This window comes from Hipposideros armiger, unplaced genomic scaffold (genome assembly GCF_001890085.2).
Source record: "Hipposideros armiger isolate ML-2016 unplaced genomic scaffold, ASM189008v1 scaffold_680, whole genome shotgun sequence".
NCBI classification, from domain to species: Eukaryota; Metazoa; Chordata; class Mammalia; order Chiroptera; family Hipposideridae; genus Hipposideros; species Hipposideros armiger.
This window is the reverse complement of record NW_017732030.1, coordinates 132,441-153,319: the sequence shown is the minus strand read 5'-3', so window position 1 is coordinate 153,319 and position 20,879 is coordinate 132,441. Positions and strand designations below refer to the sequence as shown.

Here is a 20,879-nt window from a genome sequence, read left to right as displayed (position 1 = left end):
TGGGGAAATACTGTATATTATGCAGAGCAACGCCTAAAACACAGGGTGATATACAATTCATTTGGCTCATACAATTCCAAATGTTTCAAATTACAGTGAATTAAAATACTTGATTCACATACTTCAAAAGTTCATTTTCATTACTAAACTCACCTGTCACCGAAAAAGCCAAATCCATTACCATATCATGGTGCCAGTGTAGACATGTGTATGTGTATTTCTTATCATCATCAAAATTCCTCCTATTGGAGAAAACAAAAAATTTTAAATTTTACTAAAGTCCAAGTTAAAAAAATAATGGCATACCAAATATAGTGAACATAATATATACTCAAAATAATATATCCTATCAAGCTTATAGCTTTTAATGTGCAAAAAAAGTACACTTTCTATTTCTAACCAGAGTCACTTCTACAAATAGTCGGCCATCAAGCTGTCCTACTATTTAGACATTCCCTATTATCATTACTTTTTACTTAAAGGCTGACAAAAAATGTTCTTTCTCTTCAATAAAACGACTAAAGGCAAAATGCCATTTTTCACTCCCCCCAAAGCCCAAGGTTAGAAATCCTAAAATACTTAAGTTTATGCAATGAACACAGCAATTATGAGAAAGGGAGGGTACCAGCCAGGCCTGCTCTCCACTGCCTCAGGGGCTTGTCAGTGCTGTAGTTTTCCCTGGACCCAGACAGTCCTGTGCTGCAGGACTAATATAAAATAGTATATAAATGATCATCATGCTCTTCATGAGATAACTGACCAAAGACGAATTTTGCCATCCTTGTGACCAGTTGCTATGCAGTCTTCCTTTGGGTGACATGCTATACATGTAAAATTGTTCTTAGCATGTTTCTTATTTCTTGATGAGGATAAAATAAACCTAAAAGAAAAAATTTTTTGATTACTCAAGTCTCTCAATAAGTAGTGATATGGTTAAGTAAATCTTACCTTTGTCAACCAAAACTGGAGAACTCTCAGAAATCACTGAATATAAGAGCAAAATTTAAAAAAGGAATTGTGGGGCCGGCCAAGTGGCACGTTGGTTAAGAGCTGGCTTAGGACGCCAGAGGGCCCTGGTTCGGATCCCACATATGGGGGCCAGTGACACTGCCCTCTACAGCTAAGATGCTGAACAACAACTCGACCTGGAGCTGGGCTGCCGTGAGTCACCTGCGATGGCGTAGGCTGCAGCCCCTGCTGCAGTGGGTTGCCATGGGCTACCGTGTGTAGCCAGCAGCCAGCAGCTGCCCTGAGCAGCCGTCCAGAAGCCTGCGACTGATCTGCCTTGCCCAGGAAGAGTGCAATGATGGTGCCAACTTGGGCCAGTGAAGTGACGTTCTCCACAACTAGACTGAAGAACAAAAGGACAGCAACTTGTCTGTTCCCCTTCCCACTATTCCCCAGCGCTGTTCCCATCCCCCAATTCCCCAATAAAAATCTTTAAAAAGAAAAGAAATTGTGATCAAGAATTTTGTTTTATAAACGTTTATTAATACACAACGCAAACTTCATGTGACTAACATTCTACCATAACTTGTCTATCGAAGCCACTGACACTGAAATAAATACAAGACAGTCCTTTTAGTGGCTTTTTGCCTGGGCAAAGTTTGTTCAAATTTCTTGCTGGAGCGAAGTTTTAGCAAGAGATATGCATAAGCCTAAGAGATTATATCTGAGACAATTGGCTAATTAATGTGTCCAAAGCTGTCAGCATCCTCATTATACTGTAAAGAAAACCAAATGCTAATATCCACAGGGTAAAAGGGGGGCCAGTGTTATCTGAAGAGTGGCTACTCATGCCTAGCACTTGTCTCTTTATGTTATCTCATTCATCGTTGCAATTCTATTAGGAAGATACTATCCCCATTTAAAATATATGTTAATTTGAGGTGCATTGAAGTTCAAAGGGGCTAATTTTGACTCATTTTAAACCCAGGTATCCCAAAACCTATATTCTATCCTATAGCCATAACATGACAATGAGGATTACTTAGGGAAGCCTTTTCAAACCAAATCCAATTTGGGCACAAGTATGCACACCAGAATATAGGTGTACAAGGACGTTTGGGCTAGAAAAATCTCCCCGGGTTTTTGTGACTAATGATCCCTCAATCCTACCATTGTGAATTAAAAACTGGAATCTAAACAACAAAATAAACAAACGAACGAAACAGAAACAAACCCACAGATACAGAGGACAAACTGATGGTTGCCAGATGGGTGAAAAAGGTGAAGGAATTGAGAAGTATAAATTGGTAGTTACAAAATAGTCATGAGGATGCAAATTACAGTATAGAGAATTAAGTCAATAATATTGTGGTAACTATTTATGATGCCAGGTGGCTACTAGACTTACTAGGGTGATCACTTTGTAAGTTATATAAATGTCTAACCACTATGATATACACCTGAAACTAATATAATATTGAATGTCTACTGTAATTGAAAAATAATGTGACAAATAGTATATTTGTCTTATAAGGCCATGTCATAGATCAAATGAAGAAAATATATGTAAAAGTCTTGCCATAAGCCATGAAGTTAAACACAAAATATAGTATTATAATAGCTGACATTTATTAAATGTTATTAGGTTATCAGACCAAAACAACAAAACTACCTATCTTGTGGTTTACAAAAATTTGTAACATGAAACTAGTAACAGATTTGGATCACAGGTATGAGAATGAAATGAAATTATAACAAACTCTTGAGTAAATAAAATAAAGCTATCAAAAAGGAATTCTTACCTTGATGTTTTTTTCTTTTTGAAAAAATAAACAGATAAGTAAAAGTCCCGTATTGCAGCAACGTATTCTCCCTGGTATTTCAAAGAGAATGTAACATTAACAAAAATAGTCAACACTCTTTATGAAGAAATATTCTTATCACAAAAGTTAATATAGCAAAATGGCAGAGTACATAAACGCTGTGCTTCCTCTTCCCATGACCATCTCAAAACTTCAGCTCAACTAGAGACAGCCATCACTGAGAATCGCCGGAAGTCTGGTTGAACAGCAGTCCTATAATTAAGGATATACGGAAGAAGCCACCTCAAGACTGGTAGGAGGGCAGAGATGTGGAAGAGGCTGGTCCCACACTCATGTATGGGAAGTTAAAAATTGGAAGGGATATGTGGGCTGTGGAGGTCTCCCAAGGAGCAGGCTCCCAGCCCAGGGTTCCAGTACAGGGGAGAGAAGTCCCAGGAGTTTCTCATAAAGGACCTGTGGACGGACTTACTGGTTGACAGACCTACTTGCTCTGAGCTCCAACACTGGGGCAGCAGCTCGAAAAACTCTAGGGACATACGGGGAGGAACTGAACTGTCTGGCTTTAGGGCAAGGACTGGAGGGGCAGCTTTCTCAGAATGCTGGCAGAAGCCATTGTCCCTTTGTTGAGCCCGCCCCTTATCCAGCCTGCATGTGCAGGCAGGAGCCACATGTGAGTCTCTACTGACCTAGCTAACACCTTTTGCCCTGCCCTGGTGATTCCCTGAGACCCCTCTCCACTCAACTTGTGGGCCCACCCAGACCTCTGGGACAACATCAAGCGTAACAACATTCACATCACTGGGGTACAAGAAGAAGAGAGAGAGAGCAAGTAATTGAAATCCAATTTGAGGAAATAATGATGGAAAACTTCCCTAACCTGGTGACGGAAATAAGACATACAAGCCCAGAAAGTTCAGTGAGTTCCAAACAAGATAAACCCAAACAGGTCCACACCAAGACATATTATAAATAAATTGGCAAAGGTTAAAGAAGAGAATCCTAAAACCATCAGGAGAAAGCAGTTAGTTACCTACAAGGGAGCTCCCATAAGACTGTCAGCTGATTTCTCAACAGAAATTTTGCAGGCCAGAAAGGACTGGCAAGAAACATTCAAAGTGATGAAAAGCAAGGACCTACAACTAAGATTACTCTACCTAGAAAAGCTATCCTTTAGAATCGAAGGACAGATAAATAGCTTCCCAAACAAGAAAAAGCTAAATAAGTTCATCACTAACAAACCAGTATTAAGGAAATGTTTGGGCCGGCCAAGTGGCTCAGCTGGTTAAGAGTTGGTTTGGGAGTGTGAGCGCTGAGCAGCAGGGCCGCTGATTCGGTTCCCACATGGGCCAGTGACGCTGCGCCCTCTACAGCTAAGATTTTGAACAACAGCTCAACCTGGAGCTGGGCTGCTGTGAGTGGCTGGCGACAGTGTAGGATGCAGTGGGCTGCTGTGAGCTACGTTGAGTGGCGGGCAGCCAGTGTGAGAGGCCAGCAGCTCGTGAGAGCCACCATAAGTGGCCGTCCAATGGCCGAAGACCTATCTGCTTCACCCGGGAAGAGCGCAATGATAATACCAACATGGGCCAGTGAAGTGACATCCTCCACAACCAGACTGAAGAACAAAAGGACAGCAACTTGTCTGTTCCCCTCCCCTGATTCCCCAAAATCCTAAAAAAAAAAGAAATGTTTAAGGGACATCTTTAAGAAGAAAAAAAAAAAGGTTAAAAATAAAAATATTAAAATGGCAATAACTACATATCTATCAATAATTACTTTAAAATGTAAATGGATTCAATACTCCAAACAAAAGACATAGGGTAGCTGAATGGATAAGAAAACAAACCCATTACATATGCTGCCTACAAGAGATTCACTTCAGATCAAAAGACACACACAGACTGAAAGTAAGGGGATGGAAAAAGATTTTCAGGAGAATGGAAACAACAAAAAAAGCAAGTGTGGCAATATTTATACCAAACAAAATGGACTTTAAAATAAAGGCTCTAACAAAAGACAAAGAAGGACCCAGTGTTCCACTTCTGGGTATTTATCCAAAGAAACCCAAAATGCTAATTTGAAAAGACATATACATCTATATGTTCTCTGCAGCATTATTTACAATAGTCAAGATATGGAAGCAACCTGTGTCCATCAAAAGATGAATAAATAGTACATATATACAATGAAATATTACTCAGCCATAAAAAAAGAATAAAATCTTGCCATCTGCAACAACATGGATGGATCTAGAGGGTATTATGCTAAGTGAAATAAGTCAAAGAAGGACAAATACAGTATGATTTCACTTATATATGAAATCTAAAAAATGAACAAACAAAACAAACAAACTTATAGATACAGAGAACATCTTGATGGTTGCCAGATGGGAGTGGGGTTAGGGGATGGGTGAAAAAGGAGAAGAAATTAAGAAGTACAAATTGGTAGATATAAAGTATAGCATTGGGAATATAGTCAATAATATTGTAATAACTATGTATGGTGTCAGATAAGACACTAGATTTATCAGGGTGATCACTTTGTAAGTTCTATAAGTGTCTAGTCACTATGTTGTACACCTGAAACTAATAATATTGTATGTCAACTATAATTGAAAAAAAAAATTTTTTGAAATGTTCCAAGGGGGTAAAAAAATAATATATATATCTATATATCTATATCTATCTATATCTATATCTATATATATGTATATATATGGGGAGGAAAAAAAGTTAATATAGAAACTAAATTTTTTGCAGATTAAGATTATATTAATATAAAATATTATAGTGTAGCTATGGAAAGTAAAATCCTACTTTTAAAATAATCATAGAAAATTAAAAGATGAACTTAGGTTCTAAAGTCTAAAACTAGGCTGTCTAACTTTGTCATTCTTAAATTTTAGCTGTTCTAGTAAATATAAAGTGGTTTCTCACTGATTTTAATTTGCATTTAACTGATAACTATAAGGCTGAAGAATGATATCATAATGTCAAAGAGTTTTTCCTACTCTAAGAAATTAACCCTGAATTTTCAGAACAAAGCCAAAATAATGCTACAAAACTAAAGAAATGTATCACCTCAATAATGTCTAAGGCCTTTTAGTGGTACCTGATTTTAATAAAGTGGTTATTAATAGGGGATGGCTAAATATACCATGCTATGAACATCACAGTCATTACTTCTGATGAACTTTTTTTTTTTTTTAAGCTGAGCCATCCTGCCACCTGTTGGCAGCTCAGCGGCTACTCAGCTCGGGCCAGGCATCGAACCGCTGTTGCTCAGAGCTCAAACTCTTGAGCGAGCTTTTAACCAACTGAGCCACAAGGCCAGCCCACTTCTGATGAACATTTAAGTACACACTCCTGCTGCCATGTTAGGTGGAAAAAAAGGATAAAAAGATCTGCAGACACTAATGCAATTTGGGAAAAGTTATTTTATATATGTTTAGGAAAAAGTCTAGGAAAGATTCCTCAAACATTATCACTGGTGAGATTTAATTCCTTCACTATATTTTTGTACAATTTCAAAATTTTCTGTTAACAGGCATATTATAGACAGGGAGGTCATATTTTCCAAGACACATAATCTACAATGAAAAGATTTAAGTACATGGGACAGACTAAGAAATACAGTACAAATGGCAAAACACTCATATGTTTTAGACAATTAGAGTGCTTACAAGAGCAATAAGGCAGAATATACAAAATTAAGGTCCTAAAAATTTAACTATAAATACATACTAAGCAATGACACAGGCTTTTAGTTACTAACAAAAATACCGTAACTCAAGGCAATATTAAATCACTAACATAAAATGCTCAGAGCAAAGATTGCAGGAAAGCAATTTTATGTATAAAAAAGAAAATCAACAAAACAAAATTTTACCTCATTTCCAAAGGCAATGCACTTGTGTGACTGGTTTATGTAATCCAAAACAAAGGATAGTTCCTCAGCTTCTATTTCCTGGCTTGATGATTTTGGCAGTTTCACCGAAACCAGCTGAAATATATCTAGCCAAAGGAAGCTATGTTAATATAAAGCTTCTCTAGAGAAAGTGAAAATGTGCATTCATTCATATAAAACTGTTAACCAGTACTCTAGAATTCATTTGATGCCAAGATAAGAATTCTAGGCTATCTTAAACAAAATGAACCTTAAACTTGGACTCTTTGTTTGAATATACGAGTTTTAAATTGAAGTCTAATGCCATAACTCATATACATACATGCTTCATATATGTAGAAATAGAAAACAATGTTTTACTGGTGCATTCTACATTCTGAAGTACTTAAGGTGACATTTAAAATGGAGATAGAATGTGATATATTGGTCAAATGAACAGCCAAAAGCAACAAACCATCTGAGAATTTCTAGAAATGCTATGTATGGGCTTGCCATACATTCACATTATAGAATAAACCTCCTTTTCTGTAATATTGACATGCTTCTTTTCTTTGTAGCCCATTTAAAAAATTTCTCCCTGAGGGGAAACTGCTATTTTACTATGCTCTCTCTTTATCCACCTACAGTTAACGAATGTAAAATTCTGTAACACACTTATCTTCCATTTTCCTGTTTTCCAGCCTGCTTATTATCTGCCCTGAACTCGATTGCTCTAGCCTTCTCAGTCATCTCAAATTTTACAAGCCTAAACCCTGAACTCTCAATTTTCCTTTCTAACCTTAAGTCTTCCCCCACATTGACCATTGTAGGAAATGGCACCATCATTTACGCAGTTGCTTAGGCTAAATCCTCGAATCATCTTTGACTTCTTTCTCATACGCACATCAAACCATCAGCAAACTCTGTTGGCCATATCTTCAAAAGATATCCAGAATTCATTTCTCACTACTTCTGCCATTATAACCACCTAGTCTAAAGCCATGATTATGTGTCAGATCCTAAGTGTTTGGAGCAATGACCTGTTAACAGTTCTTCCTTCCAACCTTGTCGCCCTTTCATCTATTCTCAACACAGAAGCTAAGTCAGATAATGTCATTCTTCAGCTCAAAATCCTTCAGTGGCTTTTTATCTACTCAGAATAAAAGTTAAAGTCCTTGCAATGGCCTACAAGGCCCTATATTATATATTCTCCCTTGGCTAATTCCAACCCAACTTCCCTGCTATCCTAACATTCAAACATGTTAGGAATGCTCTAAAATAGGCTTGTCCAGTATAGCTGCATAGCTTCTTCTCCTCCCCGGACCTTCACTGACCGCTTATTTAATATGTATTCCTCCAACGTTGCTGATTACCCCCCCGCTGTATTTTCCTCTAGAAAACCTTTCATCTTAGAGTGTCATATGACTGATCTAGTCAGCTTACTGTTGGGCTTTACTGTCTGTTTTGTATACCACATCCAGAATAATATTTGAACAGGTGTTCAATTAGCTGTTGAATGAATTAATTACATACAATCAAATGACATCATAAAAGATAATGTGTAAATAAAAGGTTTATTTTTAAACCAGAGAGGCATATTTCAATATGATTTATATACTTTTCTATCAGATACTCTGGTTTTGAACTGTTGAACAGAGATGAAACAAATGAAAAAAGGGTATATATTTATATATAGTTGACTCTTGAACAATGTGGGGTTGAGAGGTGCTGACCCCCTGAGCAGTTGAAAGTCCATGTGTAACTTTTGACTCCCCCAAAACTTAACTACTAATAGCCTACTGTTGACCAGAAGCCTAATCAAAAACAATTGATCGACACATATTTAATATGTTGCATGTATTATATACTGTATTCTTACAATAAAGCTAGAGAGAAGAAACTATTAAGAAAATCATAATGAAATGAAACATTTACAATATTCATTGAGAAAAACAACAAAAAACATATAAGTGAACCCATATAGTTCAAACCTGCGTTGTTCAAGGGTCAACTATATTTTGAGAAACCAGTCACATGGAATCTTTTAAAGACTGATTCACATTTTTACGTAACAGATAACTAGATTTTCACATGCTGAATGCCAATGATGTCCCAAAGTACTGGACACTAGCACCAGCCTCCACTGTGAATAGAATTCAGTTGTAGATCATAGCACTTGAAGTTGTCTCAGTTAACTTCAAAAGGCTAATGACCAAGGTCTTTACTTTAGATCAGTAGTTTGCTATCCTGGCTTATACATTAGACTCAGCTGGGGAATATTATATTTAAGTAAACAATTAGGCCCCACCACAGGGAATCTTATATTTAAGGTTCCCTGGGGTGATTCCAACGTGCAACCAGTGTTAGGAACCACTGGTCTCACTGACAGGGGAAAAACATTTTGTTTCTGCTACTGGCAACTACCCTTCCAATTGAGGAATCGGGTGAATCTGAAGAGTGCTTACCAAATGTGAGTGATGACAGAATCATCTAGGGAGATACTAAAAATGCAGATCCCTAGACTAAATCTCCTAGACCTAGGGAATCAATTGTCAGTCAAGGAGATCTGAATTTTTAATAAGGATGTGGATAAACACTGAAAATCCACATATTTATATACAAAATAGAACCTAAATATTGAAGACAATTATCTTTAAAGTAGTTGTCTGGGAAGGCAACTTAATTGTTTTAGAATGCTGCCATTTCCAGAACATTTTTTTGCAATGTCCTTTAGAGACGGCTTATGGGCTATGTAAGAAAAACTAAACTTACTGCTTTTTATTCTTACATGTCACACTTTTGACAGATAAAATATGATTCATTAACAGACTTGGCACCAAATGACTCTTACCTAAAAATATTTAACTTTCAGTTTTGACTATTCTCAGGTTACCTAAAACTCCATGATACAGAAGTCTGCAAATGTTCTAGCCCCAAATAAACAAACAAAAAACCCCCATAAAACAAAAATACAACACCCTGAAAAGGATTTACCTAGCGAATCAGCCATGAGCCCATCTAACTGACTGCCCAGTAACCATCTTAAAGCTGCTTTGTACTTTGAATTCTGACTACAACAATATTTTATGAAGGACACCACAGGTTACAGTGGCATTCTTGAATTTCTTGAATTTTGAGATCAGAAAAATTCTTTGGATATATCCTTCGTGTCTATGTTCTGATGTACTAAATTCTCTGTTAAAGAACAATTATTTGTAACCACTGAAGATATTCTAGGAATTCCTAAAACGCTCTGAAACATGGCAGTTTCAATTGATTAATGATCCAGTCAGTGATAATGAAAATTAACTAAGAATAATTTAGTCACACTATTAGTTCTTAATATCAACCTGTTTTCTATACGTACAAATTTTGAATTTCCTACAAATTCAAGATCAACAAATAGGGGTATCCAATGGTGGGTAAAATGACAATGATGCTTAAGGATGAAAGATTGAAGTTCAGTAGGAAGACAAGTTCTAGCTCAAAACAGCTTTAAAATTTGAGCTCTGTAGTCTATTATTACAACCATATATAAAGCAATCATTCCCTCATTGTGTATTTCAGAAATGATACAAGCCTCCCCAAAATGAATGCAATAATGACAAAAACAATGTAAATGCCAACTCCAAAAACAGTTACGTTCACACTAAAACCAAAATATTAAATTTGAGAAAATGTAAAGAGCCATTCAATGCTATATAAAACGATATAAGTTAATTACACTATACCTGGTTTTTCTTTATTTATTATAACAAAGACACAATCCTCAGCATGGGCATGAGTAAAGAGGGCATGAAGTTTATGTCCAACTATGAAAGTCTGAAAGATAAAAAGTTCCATATTGTTAATTGTCTATCTTCCTCATCCCTCCATCCCCTTTCCCCAAAACAAAAGTTCCATAAAGGGCAGGAATTTTTCATCCGTTTTGCTCACTGGTGTACCCCAAGTATCAGAAGTGTACCTGGCTTACAGAAGACACTCAACACATATTTGTTAAATAACCTTTCAAGTTAATACAAATAGAACTACTTGTTTCTTTTTAATGGTTGTATTCTATTGAATGAATATCAAATTTTAACTGACATCAAGGTTATATTCAATTTTTTTCCCTACCATAACCAATGTTTTAAGGACTACATATACATGCTATTATTAAAGAGATTTTTAAAGGTAAGACTGCTGGAGCAAAGGTATTTATTCATTTTCGTTTTACTCTCATTGATTGTGTACAAAAGTATTTGTTTCTGTACACTTTACCCAGCACTAGAGTTTTTTCTACAATCTGCAATTTGGCTAAACTGATAGGGGAAAATGCTTGGTCATGTTTTAATTTACATTTCTTTAATTATTAATGAGGTTATGCACCTCTTCATGTTTATTGGTAATATCTCTTGTAAATATTTTCTTCCAGTTTTATTGCTCATCTTGTTTTAAGTTTAAAATTTTTATATAGTCAAATTTATCTTTTCTTTCATGGTGTGTGAATCTCACGACTTGTTTAAGAAGGGTATCTAACACTCAGGCCTTATAGGAGGAAATAGTATGTCTGTCATTAAGTTATGTTGCCCTTCTTTTTCACATAATGAAAACAGAAGATTAATCCACATACCTTTATCAAAATGCCATCTATATAGTCCCACAGTTTAATTGTGCCATCCAAGGAACAAGAATACAGCTAAAATGGTAAAAATAGTACAAGATTAAAAAACAGAACTCCACTAAGATACCAAATGAATTAAGCGGTAATACAGAAGTGTTTTGTTCATTAATTCATTGCTAGCTTTAAAGAAGTAGAGTCATTTATATTGTTTTTGCAAAGCTTATATTATCTGTAACAATCTTCTCACACAACTCTTTGGAGGAAGCAGATCTACCAATTTCAAGTTTTAATTAAAATGAGAGGAAAAATGTCAACCCTTTTTCTTCAAGAGGGAGATGGTAAGATTTTGAGTTATGAAAAGCACTTGAGAGCTTGTTGCTATTTTCCTGGAGCCCAGTTCTTTTGTATTAGCAGAACTGCTTTCATCTTACATGGATATTAAGGGAGTGTTTCTCAAATAAGCTGACAATGTTGTTGTTGTTGTTGTTTTTTAAATTTCCAACCCATCAAGGACAAATACATTTGTCAAATACAACAAAAGTTATTATGTACTTGGATGCTGTGTCAATGTCAAAGTGCTCTAAAGTTTTATCATACTCAATTTCTATACTCATCTCATTGCGGACCGGCAACAAACTGTTTGGGGCACTGGTCTGTGGACCGTACCTGGTAGCACCAAAAGGCCTTACTATGATGTATTTTTATTTTTGTCCCAGTGGACACTGGATTTTTGCTGCTGTTACTATGAAAACACTTTGCTTATAATGTTTATAAAAATTTTTAAGTTTTTTAAAAGACAGTGGCAATTTAAAGATTTCTGAACATGAAGATAAAGAATCAAAGAATAGAAATAAAAAATGAAGAAAATATTATCAAGTATAAGAATTATATTAAGAAAATACACATCACAGTTACTGTGTATAAAAATCATGAACATGGACTAGTAAAATAAGACAAATATTTAATCAGTGTCAAAACAATAGTTAATACACAAATACTGTGACTCCAAAGTCCACAGAATCTCTGGAACATAGCCTTCACCTCAACCAAACCTGTTGTCAACTGTCCTCTGATTTTATTATCTTTCAGTTCCATGAAATAGACCTTTTACGCAATGTGTATATAGTTTTTCATTTTGCTATGAAACTTAGTAATATAAACTTTACAAATTCCAATTTTAACAAAGGATATTTCTGCCACAAAAACATCCAATGTTACACATAACAATCAACTGTTACCTGAAACCCTCAGAGGAGAGCAAGGATATGTGTACTTGAACTCTGCAGGAAAACTGTTTAACTTTGATTTTCAAAAGTAGTTCATGTAGTTTTGGAAAAGTCAGTGTCCCTTTATGCCTACTTCCTTTGTAATAACACATTGAATGGCAATGCAAATCCATTCTTAAATCAAGCAATAACTTCGAAGTTGGCTGTGACTAATCCAGAAAAGCAGAACTTAATAAAAAACTAAAGCAAGAGCAAAGTATTCTGACAGCTCATTCGGAACTTTGCTGAAACTTATGAACAGAATCAAAATGACCATTTCACTGTTCTTGAATTCTGAGAAGAAAGGGCTGCGTTTTGGAGGGAGTGGGGAGGTCCAGATTGAACTGGATTCCCAAGTTTGTCCTAAAATTAAGTGGTCGATCCACTGAATAAAGAAACCCTTGTTCTTGTCTACATGCTGGCCTTAAGATAATTTATGCATTGACACTGAAGAGCCACATCTCTAAAGGAACAGATCTACAAAATCAATACCCTTCAGCCAACATTTTAAAAATGTGTCAGAAACCAGAGTTCAGAGGTCAAATAAGTTTGAGAAATATCAAATACTACATGCCCCTTTTGGATATTCACAATGCATATAAAGGGTCCTTAGAAGACCTACAATCACCTACAATCAAGAAATTCACTTAACTGTGTGCCAAACCCTGAATTTCAGAAACTCACACAGCCAAGAAGCTTTATGGGCAATGTAGTTCTGGGCTCCGGCCCTATTTTAATAATTAAAAATAAGTTAAAAATATCCTGAATCAGAAATCAGAAAAATCAACACAGATATTTCCCTGATCATGACCTGGAAAGTTCCTCCCAAATTTAATTCAAGTTTTTCAGGTAACAACAAAGCCAATATTAAAATATTCAATTATAAGTCATTTGATACCTGAAGATGGTTATTGGGGTTGAGCTGAATTCCTGTCACCAGATTTCTGTGCCCTTGCAATATGTGTACACATTCTTCTGTAGCTGTGCTATAAACTTTAACAAAGTCTCCAGAGACACAGAAGATATATCTGGAAATAAGAGAGAATAAGAGAGAAAAATAAGTTTCACATACACTATGGACAGTATAATTTCTTACTGTCCATTAAAAAAATTTAACATGTAACAGATTTCTTTTAAAACAATATTTTAAAAACTGTGTATTCAAATTTGTGTGCTGTTTAAGTCCATGGGGTCATCTAAGACTGATTAGTTCATTAACTCTGAAAAGCAGATTAATGAGGCTAAATAAAGCACTATCTGTGATCGGTTCGATGGGCAGAGGCTGTACAGAATCATCCTGTAAGAACAGCCAATTTAACCAAGTTGTCTGCTCACTAATGGACACAGACATCGCTATGCATTCACTTGCTATGAGCTCTTACTCCTCAGTGATTCTGCTAATAGCAGCATCTTCCCGTGTCCTCCAAATCTCCATCGTTCACTTGGGGACACCAGTTTACAAACACTAAGCCAAAGATTCTCTAGTCAGTGAGGTCTCTTGCATAGCAAAGTAAAAACTTTATGAGTTAGTGTTACTAAACGGCTGGTTTTGCTTTTGTCTTTCTGGATTTGTGGTTTTCTTCCACATAGCAGAGGCTACTAAATTATTCAGAGTGGTTAAGTTGGAGTAATATTTGTTTGGCTCTTTTCATAATAAATATAACCACAGGACAAAGTTCAGAAATGCAAATCTTCTACTATAAATCAAATAAAAAATGTCTGTTGTGTGCCTATTACAATTAACACTGTACATGTCTAACTGTTTTTCCATACACTGTAGAAGGTACAAATCAGACTCCTTAGGCTGACCTCTTCTCTGTGCTCCCAAGGTACCTGGTGCATGACTTGATCTGGGTATTTTCATATTGTGTTGAAATTACTTGTTTACACCTATATCCATCTCCTGGATCTGGCCATAAGATTCTATAGAGCAGAGGACTTTTTTTTATCTTTGATTCCCAATGTCTAATCCAGTTTGTTGAACAGAACTTGCCTGAACCTCAAAGGTTTTATAAACTAGCCAGATAAAATGAACCAACCAACATTACAGATAGTAGAAGAGTAAATCTTCTCATGCTGACTGGGATCACTACTATTTTACCAATTCTAAGACACTTGATTTTTCCCATATTCAACTTTCTGAAATCAGGATGCGTCTTATAAGTGCTGTAGCTAAGAGGCAGTCATGGCACGGCTGTGTGCAACTGTCTATAAAGAGATCAAGGAAGTATGAGTAACAAAGCATCTGAGGTATATGGTCTCCCCTCCGGCTGGATCTTCCTCTCGGTTCCCACGGGTACCGTAGTTCAGTCTTGCCATCTCCAGGCTGGACCACTCTTAAGGACTTCTACAGTCTCCAGGCATGGCCCTTAAACTTATCTTCCATACTCACACTGATTTTGCAAATCTGACCATATCACTTCCTCAAATAAGGATAAACTGAAATCCTTCAATGTTTTCCCATTGCCTTCAGGATATGATCCAAGCTCGTAAGCCAAACTCATATGCCTTGTCTGAATGGAAATATGTTTATAACACTGTATCAAGGGGTTCACAACTCCACCAACCCTCTCTCCCCAAGACACACCCCATTAGTATCAACAAACAGGTCCTTTAGGCAGTGCTTCCCTTGGGATAATGGTGGGTGAAGGAGTACTGTTTGCTAAGACTCTCCCCCTCACTGCTTCTGTCTGATATGCTTCCCCATGGGGGGAAGAATTTCCTTTCTTTTTGCTCCTCAGCAGACAATAATGGCTTTGACTATTCGAATGCAAGCCCCCAAAGGAAACTCGCCATGCTTTTGCACATTCTGCCATCTACACCGAACACTTGCTCTAAGTCCTGAAGGTTCAGCTCAGGGGTCTTTCCACTGAGATGGACTAGGGGAGTGTGGAGAAACAGGCATCTTTAATCGTCCCGTAACGCCAAGTCACGCGTTTGTCCGAAAGTGGGGTGCTCCTCGTGGTACTGCAAGGGCAGTGGGGTATGCATCCGTGCCAGGGCCACTTTCTAGCCGCCCAACGCCGAGCCGACTCTAGACACGTGGGCCCCTCAATCTACCTGCCGGTAAACAATCCGCGGAGGGGGAGGGCGCCCTAGTCCACGGTGTCACGGCACGAAGGGGTTTCTAATTCTTCTTACAGCGCCCAGACACCAGCTCCCGCGCGCGCGCCCCGGGGTCTCCCGCACGCGCGCCCCTTCCTGGAGCCCAGGTTCGCCCGCTGGCGGGTCTGGACGCACCTGACAGCTGGATCCCCGCGCCCCACCCCCAACCCCCCCGGGATTCACGCCCCTCAGTCCCGACGACAAAGCGCAGTGCCCCATACTTAGAATCCGCAGAGAACACCGCTCTCCTAAAATTCAACTCGCTGCCGCCACAGCGAACCACGCGGAGACTCTCCTCCTCCACCATCTTCGCGCAGACGCAGGAACGCCCGATGGCGGCCCCGCCCCGAGCTTCCTTAACGGAGGCCGCTTGATGGGACGTGTGTCCCAGCCCACCGAAGCCACGCAGGGGCTCCTCTAGGCCGGAGTCTCTATGGTAGGACCCAGCGCCTGCGCAGCCATCTTTAGTGTGGGCAACGTCACATTAGCTCCCGTAAAAAATGAAAAACGAAATAGAGACATCGAGGCAATGAATTTATGTCTTGTACCTCTAAACTCTTGTTTAGTACAGATAAATTTTCTCCGGCCTTGTCAATCTAACTCTACGGCTTATTTCAGAAGAAAGAAAGGTGGTCCCAAACCTGTCACGTGACCGCCAGTCACCTCCTTTTCCTCCCCCTTCACCCCTCGCTTCCCCGCCGCCTTTCTTTTCTCGTCACTATGATTCGGGCGCTGCGAGGTGACGCCAGTGTCTCGTTTCAACCGGTGTCTCGGAGGCGCAATTGAGTTCTTGGTTGGAAAAGTAGCATTCTACTTTTTGCACAGTTATTTGCTCCTCTCGTTAGCCGTCACTTTGCCCTGTTCCTTTGAGCGTAGCATACATTCCTACTCGTACGCGTCACTTCTTGATGTATTGAACTTGACCACATCCTTTCAGTCTTTCTGGAAGCAAATAACTGAGGACCTTTTATATGTGAGGCAATGCGAGACAGACGGAATCCCTGTCCTGTTGCCTTCCATGGGCGAGAGATGATAAAAAGGTCTAACAAACAAAATAATCACAGATTGTGTGCGAAAGGAAATAAAACAGTAATATGAGAACAGGTTGCTCTGAGGAATTTTAGGTTTAACCTGGTGAATATGTATTTGTTAAAGTTGTGCAGGTTAAAAAATGATATTTTAAACATTCAACGTTAATGTACATTTTATGTAAAATAATTCAATACAAAAATAGAATTAGAATGGTCCCAGTCTATCCTACGCCCCATGAGTATCTCTCCACCATTAAGTTTGGTGTATATGCTTCCTGATACGTTTCTGGATATACATGCACCTTAACATTATTCTTCAATGCAATGCACTACATTTTCTTCCCCACCATATAAAGCATGTATATTCAAATTTTATCTCATTTTTAATGAGTACATAGTATTTCATAGAGTAAATGTGCCACGATTGATTAAATCATTTTTCTCAAAGCTGAATATTTAGTCATTTACATTTTTAAAAAAGTGGCAAATAGTGCTACAGGACACATAAATTTGTGTCTGTATTGCTGTAGGAGAGATTCCTAGAATCGGTATTAACAAAGTTGAAGGATGTCAGCACTTTGAATTTTGAGTGAATGTTTTGTGGAATTGAGACATGTTCCTGGGAAAACCAGGAGGAATAACTAATGGCAGTCAAAAAAGGGAAACTTTTTTTTTTTAATCTGAAGGTTGGGGAAAATCTGTAAGGAGAGAGTGTTATAAGAGAATATGATTTTTAAAGAAGAAATTAGGAGGAAAAAGGACTAATGAAATGATGTAAGGCAAGCAAAATTGCTTATAAATACTGCTCCATGAGCAATAATTCAAAGATAGCAAGGGCTGGGCAGCCCATTGTTTAATATTTAGATTGTAATGTGGAGTTTCACTTTGTCAAGAATTGTTAAGTATGATGAATTATGCTTCTTAAGCCTAATATTTCCTTTCATATATTGACATTTGTATATCATACATTAGTTTGACCCTCAAGCACCAAAGCACAAGAGAAATTTTCTGAAGTGTTTGGAGGATTAGAAAGAATATAATACTGAAGACAATAGAAGGTGGCTAGATACCCTCTGCATGTGGTGCTAAACTGTCAGATACTTCCCTAGGCATTTCACAGAAAAGAGCAATGGAAGTTTGGTTTATTTGTTGAGAAAGGAAGCAAAGCATCTATGACAGGTTCCTGGTTCTGTCTAGCTCTCCTTTTTTCTTTCTGAGTCCTCACGAAAATCATCTTTAAAAATCCCTTCATGGCAATATTGACTTTTTCTAGCGCACACCTTAAACTCTTACAGCCTCTACCCTTATCCAGTTCCAAAGCTGCTCCCACATTACTAGGTATTTGTTCGTTACAGCAGCATCCCACTCTCAGTACCAAAATCTTTATTACTCAGGGCTCTCTGGAAACACAGAACCAGTAGTGTTTATTTATTTATTAAGAGGAATTGGTATATTCAGTTATGGAGGCTGAAAATCCCACAATCTGCAGTCTGCACATTAGACACCCTGGGAAGCAGATGTGGTGTAATTCATTCTGAATCTTGTTGCAGAATCACCTCCCAAAATTCATGTTCATGTGCCTGGTGTGCTAATTAACCAAAACATTGAGACACCGGTGCTTGGAGATAGAAAAGTTTATTTGACTTGGCCAAAACAAGAGGATGGGGGAGCAAAATCTCTCAAATCTGCCTCTCCCTCAGAAAAACAAAAGTAGGGAGCTTTTATGCAGCTAGGCAGTTCCAGGGAACTGACAGAAAGGTCAATGTTTCTTGAGTCATAGATGATGCTTTTTCATTTCAGACTCCTGGGCATCAGCAGCTGGTCACAGCTACCTTGAAGACATTTTCTCCTTCCTCAAAACAAACTCAAATTCTCCTCTAGGCCCTGAAGTTGTCTCTTTCTGCTTGACAAAGAGACATCACATCAGCAACACAAAATTATATTGTGAGAACAAGGGGTGCTGGGCTGAAGAACTAAGATTCTGCAAAATATCTCATATTTGTGTGTCAGTGACATTATCTATACAGCAAAAGGCAGAAATTAGACATCTTATGACTATTGCCATTGTTTAAGCTATCATTGTTTTGTGTTTAACTCACTATGTTTTTTCCATGATCTCAAGCAGAGTGTACTTTTAATTTTAAACAGTTCTGGAACTTGCTTTACAGGCCGTCCTTCAGAACATGACTAACATACATTCTTAATTTTTCACTGTAAGTTTTGTGACAACCAAAGCAATCGAAACATTTAGCTAAGGCCTATACCTATATCCTAATTAAGAATTAAAATATTGAATTCTAACTGCCAGAAATACTAGGGCCATTAAAATCACAAGGGGCTTGGCTACAGTCTGAAGGCCTGAGAACCAGAGGAGCTGCTAGTGTAAATACATTCTAAGTGAAGAAGACAGATGTACCAGCTCAGCAGTCAGGTAGAGAAGGAATGAATTCTGCATTCCTCCTCCTCCTTGTTCTATTCAGACCCTTAAGGGGCTCTGAATGATGCACACCCACAATGGGGAGGGCAATCTGCTTTATGGAGGAGGCCACAGATTCAAATGCTAATCTTATCCAGAAATACCCTCACAGACAAACCTAGAAATAGTGTTTAGCTAAATATCTGGGCACTTTGTGACCCAGTTAAGATGATATATAAAATAACCACCATGCCAGGTAACCACTGATCTATTCTCTGCTTTTACAGAACGTTTTCCAGAAAATCATTTAAAATGATACATAGTTCGTAACCTTTAGAGTCTAGCTTCTTCCACTTAGCATAATGCACTTGAGATTCATGTTGTGTTGATCAATGGTTTCCTTGTTCTTGTGGTTTTTTTATTGCTGAATGGTAGTCTATTGTATCGATAATCCACAGTTTGTTTATCCATTCTTTTGTTGAAGGAAGTTTGTTTTTTTCCTGTTTTGGAAATTACAAATATTATTGCTCTAAGCATTCATTTGTAGGTTTTTGTGTGAACATAAATTTTTCTTTCTCTAGGATAAATACTAATAAGTGGGATTGCTGGGTCAAATCATGTTTAAAGTTTTAAGAAACTGCCAGACTATTTCCCCAGAGTTTCTCTACCATTTTGCATAACAATCAGTAATGTATGAAAGTTTTAATTGCTTCACATCCTTGTCAGTATTTGGTGGTGTAGTATTTTTTATTTTAGCCATTATGATAAGTTTAAAGTGGGATTTCATTGTTTTAATTTTCATTTTACTAGTGACTAATGATGTTGTGCATTTTTTCATGTGTTCATCCCCGCATACCCTGCTCCCACCCCAAACAATCCCACAGAAAAGTAGACGAAGAGTACTAGCAAAAGAGCAAATCCAATAGCCTATAAACTTGTTTTCAAAAGGCATATTCAAGAATAAGATGCAGAAAGTTTGAAAATAAGGGCAGGAGAAAAATATAACAGAAAAATGCTATAAAAGAAATGTAGGTTTAGCAATATTTAAATCAGTATAATTTAGGGAAAAAGTCTTTTAAAGGAACAAAGAAATATGTTTATTTATTTATTTATTTATTTATTTTTTATTTTTAAAAGATTTTTTTTTTAAATTGGGGAGTTGGGGGGATGGGAACAGTGCTGGGGAATTGGGGGAAGGGGAACAGACAAGTTGCTGTCATTTTTTGTTCTTCAGTCTAGTTGTGGAGGATGTTGCTTCACTGGCCCAAGTTGGCACCATCATTGCGCTCTTCCCGGGCGAGGCAGATCAGTCGCTGGCCTCTGGACAGCCGTTCACTGCGGCTACTGGCCGCTCACGCTGGCTGATGGCTACACACAGTAGCCCATGGCAACCCACTGCCACAGGGGCTGCAGCCTACGCCGTCACCTGCAACTCCCGGCAGCCCAGCTCCAGGTTGAGCTGTTGTTCAGCATCTTAGCTGTGGAGGGCAGTGTCACTGGCCCTCATGTGTGGGATCCGAACCGGAGCCCTCTGGCATCCCAAGCCAGTTCTTAACCATTGCGCCACTTGGCCGGCCCCGTTTATATTTTAAAAGATGCGAACCATGAACGTTTTATTATTCACCAACATACCTCCAAACTACATTTAAAAAGACTAATAGAAATTAAAGGTGAAATTTGCAGTCACAAATCAACTGATCAGGTGGTCAAAAAAATGAAGATATAGAATGTGCCAGTAACACAGTCAGATTGATCTAATTTACATGCATACCCAACAGACAACATACTTCTCCCCCACCAAACGCA

General features: G+C 37.9%; 1 protein-coding gene across 1 annotated transcript in view; it reads right to left on the bottom strand.

Annotated features, from left to right (window-relative positions):
* LOC109372948 (WD repeat-containing protein 75-like) overlaps positions 1 to 15,998 on the bottom strand; it is a 39,544-nt gene extending 23,546 nt beyond the window's left edge. Inside the window, exons 1-8 of the mRNA XM_019626479.1 lie at positions 15,848 to 15,998; positions 13,420 to 13,549; positions 11,266 to 11,331; positions 10,385 to 10,475; positions 6,657 to 6,781; positions 2,751 to 2,821; positions 761 to 880; positions 154 to 242 (exon numbers count right to left, since the gene is read on the bottom strand). Coding sequence (XP_019482024.1) covers positions 154 to 242; positions 761 to 880; positions 2,751 to 2,821; positions 6,657 to 6,781; positions 10,385 to 10,475; positions 11,266 to 11,331; positions 13,420 to 13,549; positions 15,848 to 15,933 — 778 coding nt within the window. The 5' untranslated portion in view covers positions 15,934 to 15,998. The remainder of the gene's footprint in view (positions 1 to 153; positions 243 to 760; positions 881 to 2,750; positions 2,822 to 6,656; positions 6,782 to 10,384; positions 10,476 to 11,265; positions 11,332 to 13,419; positions 13,550 to 15,847) is intronic.
* Positions 15,999 to 20,879: the final 4,881 nt, after the last annotated feature.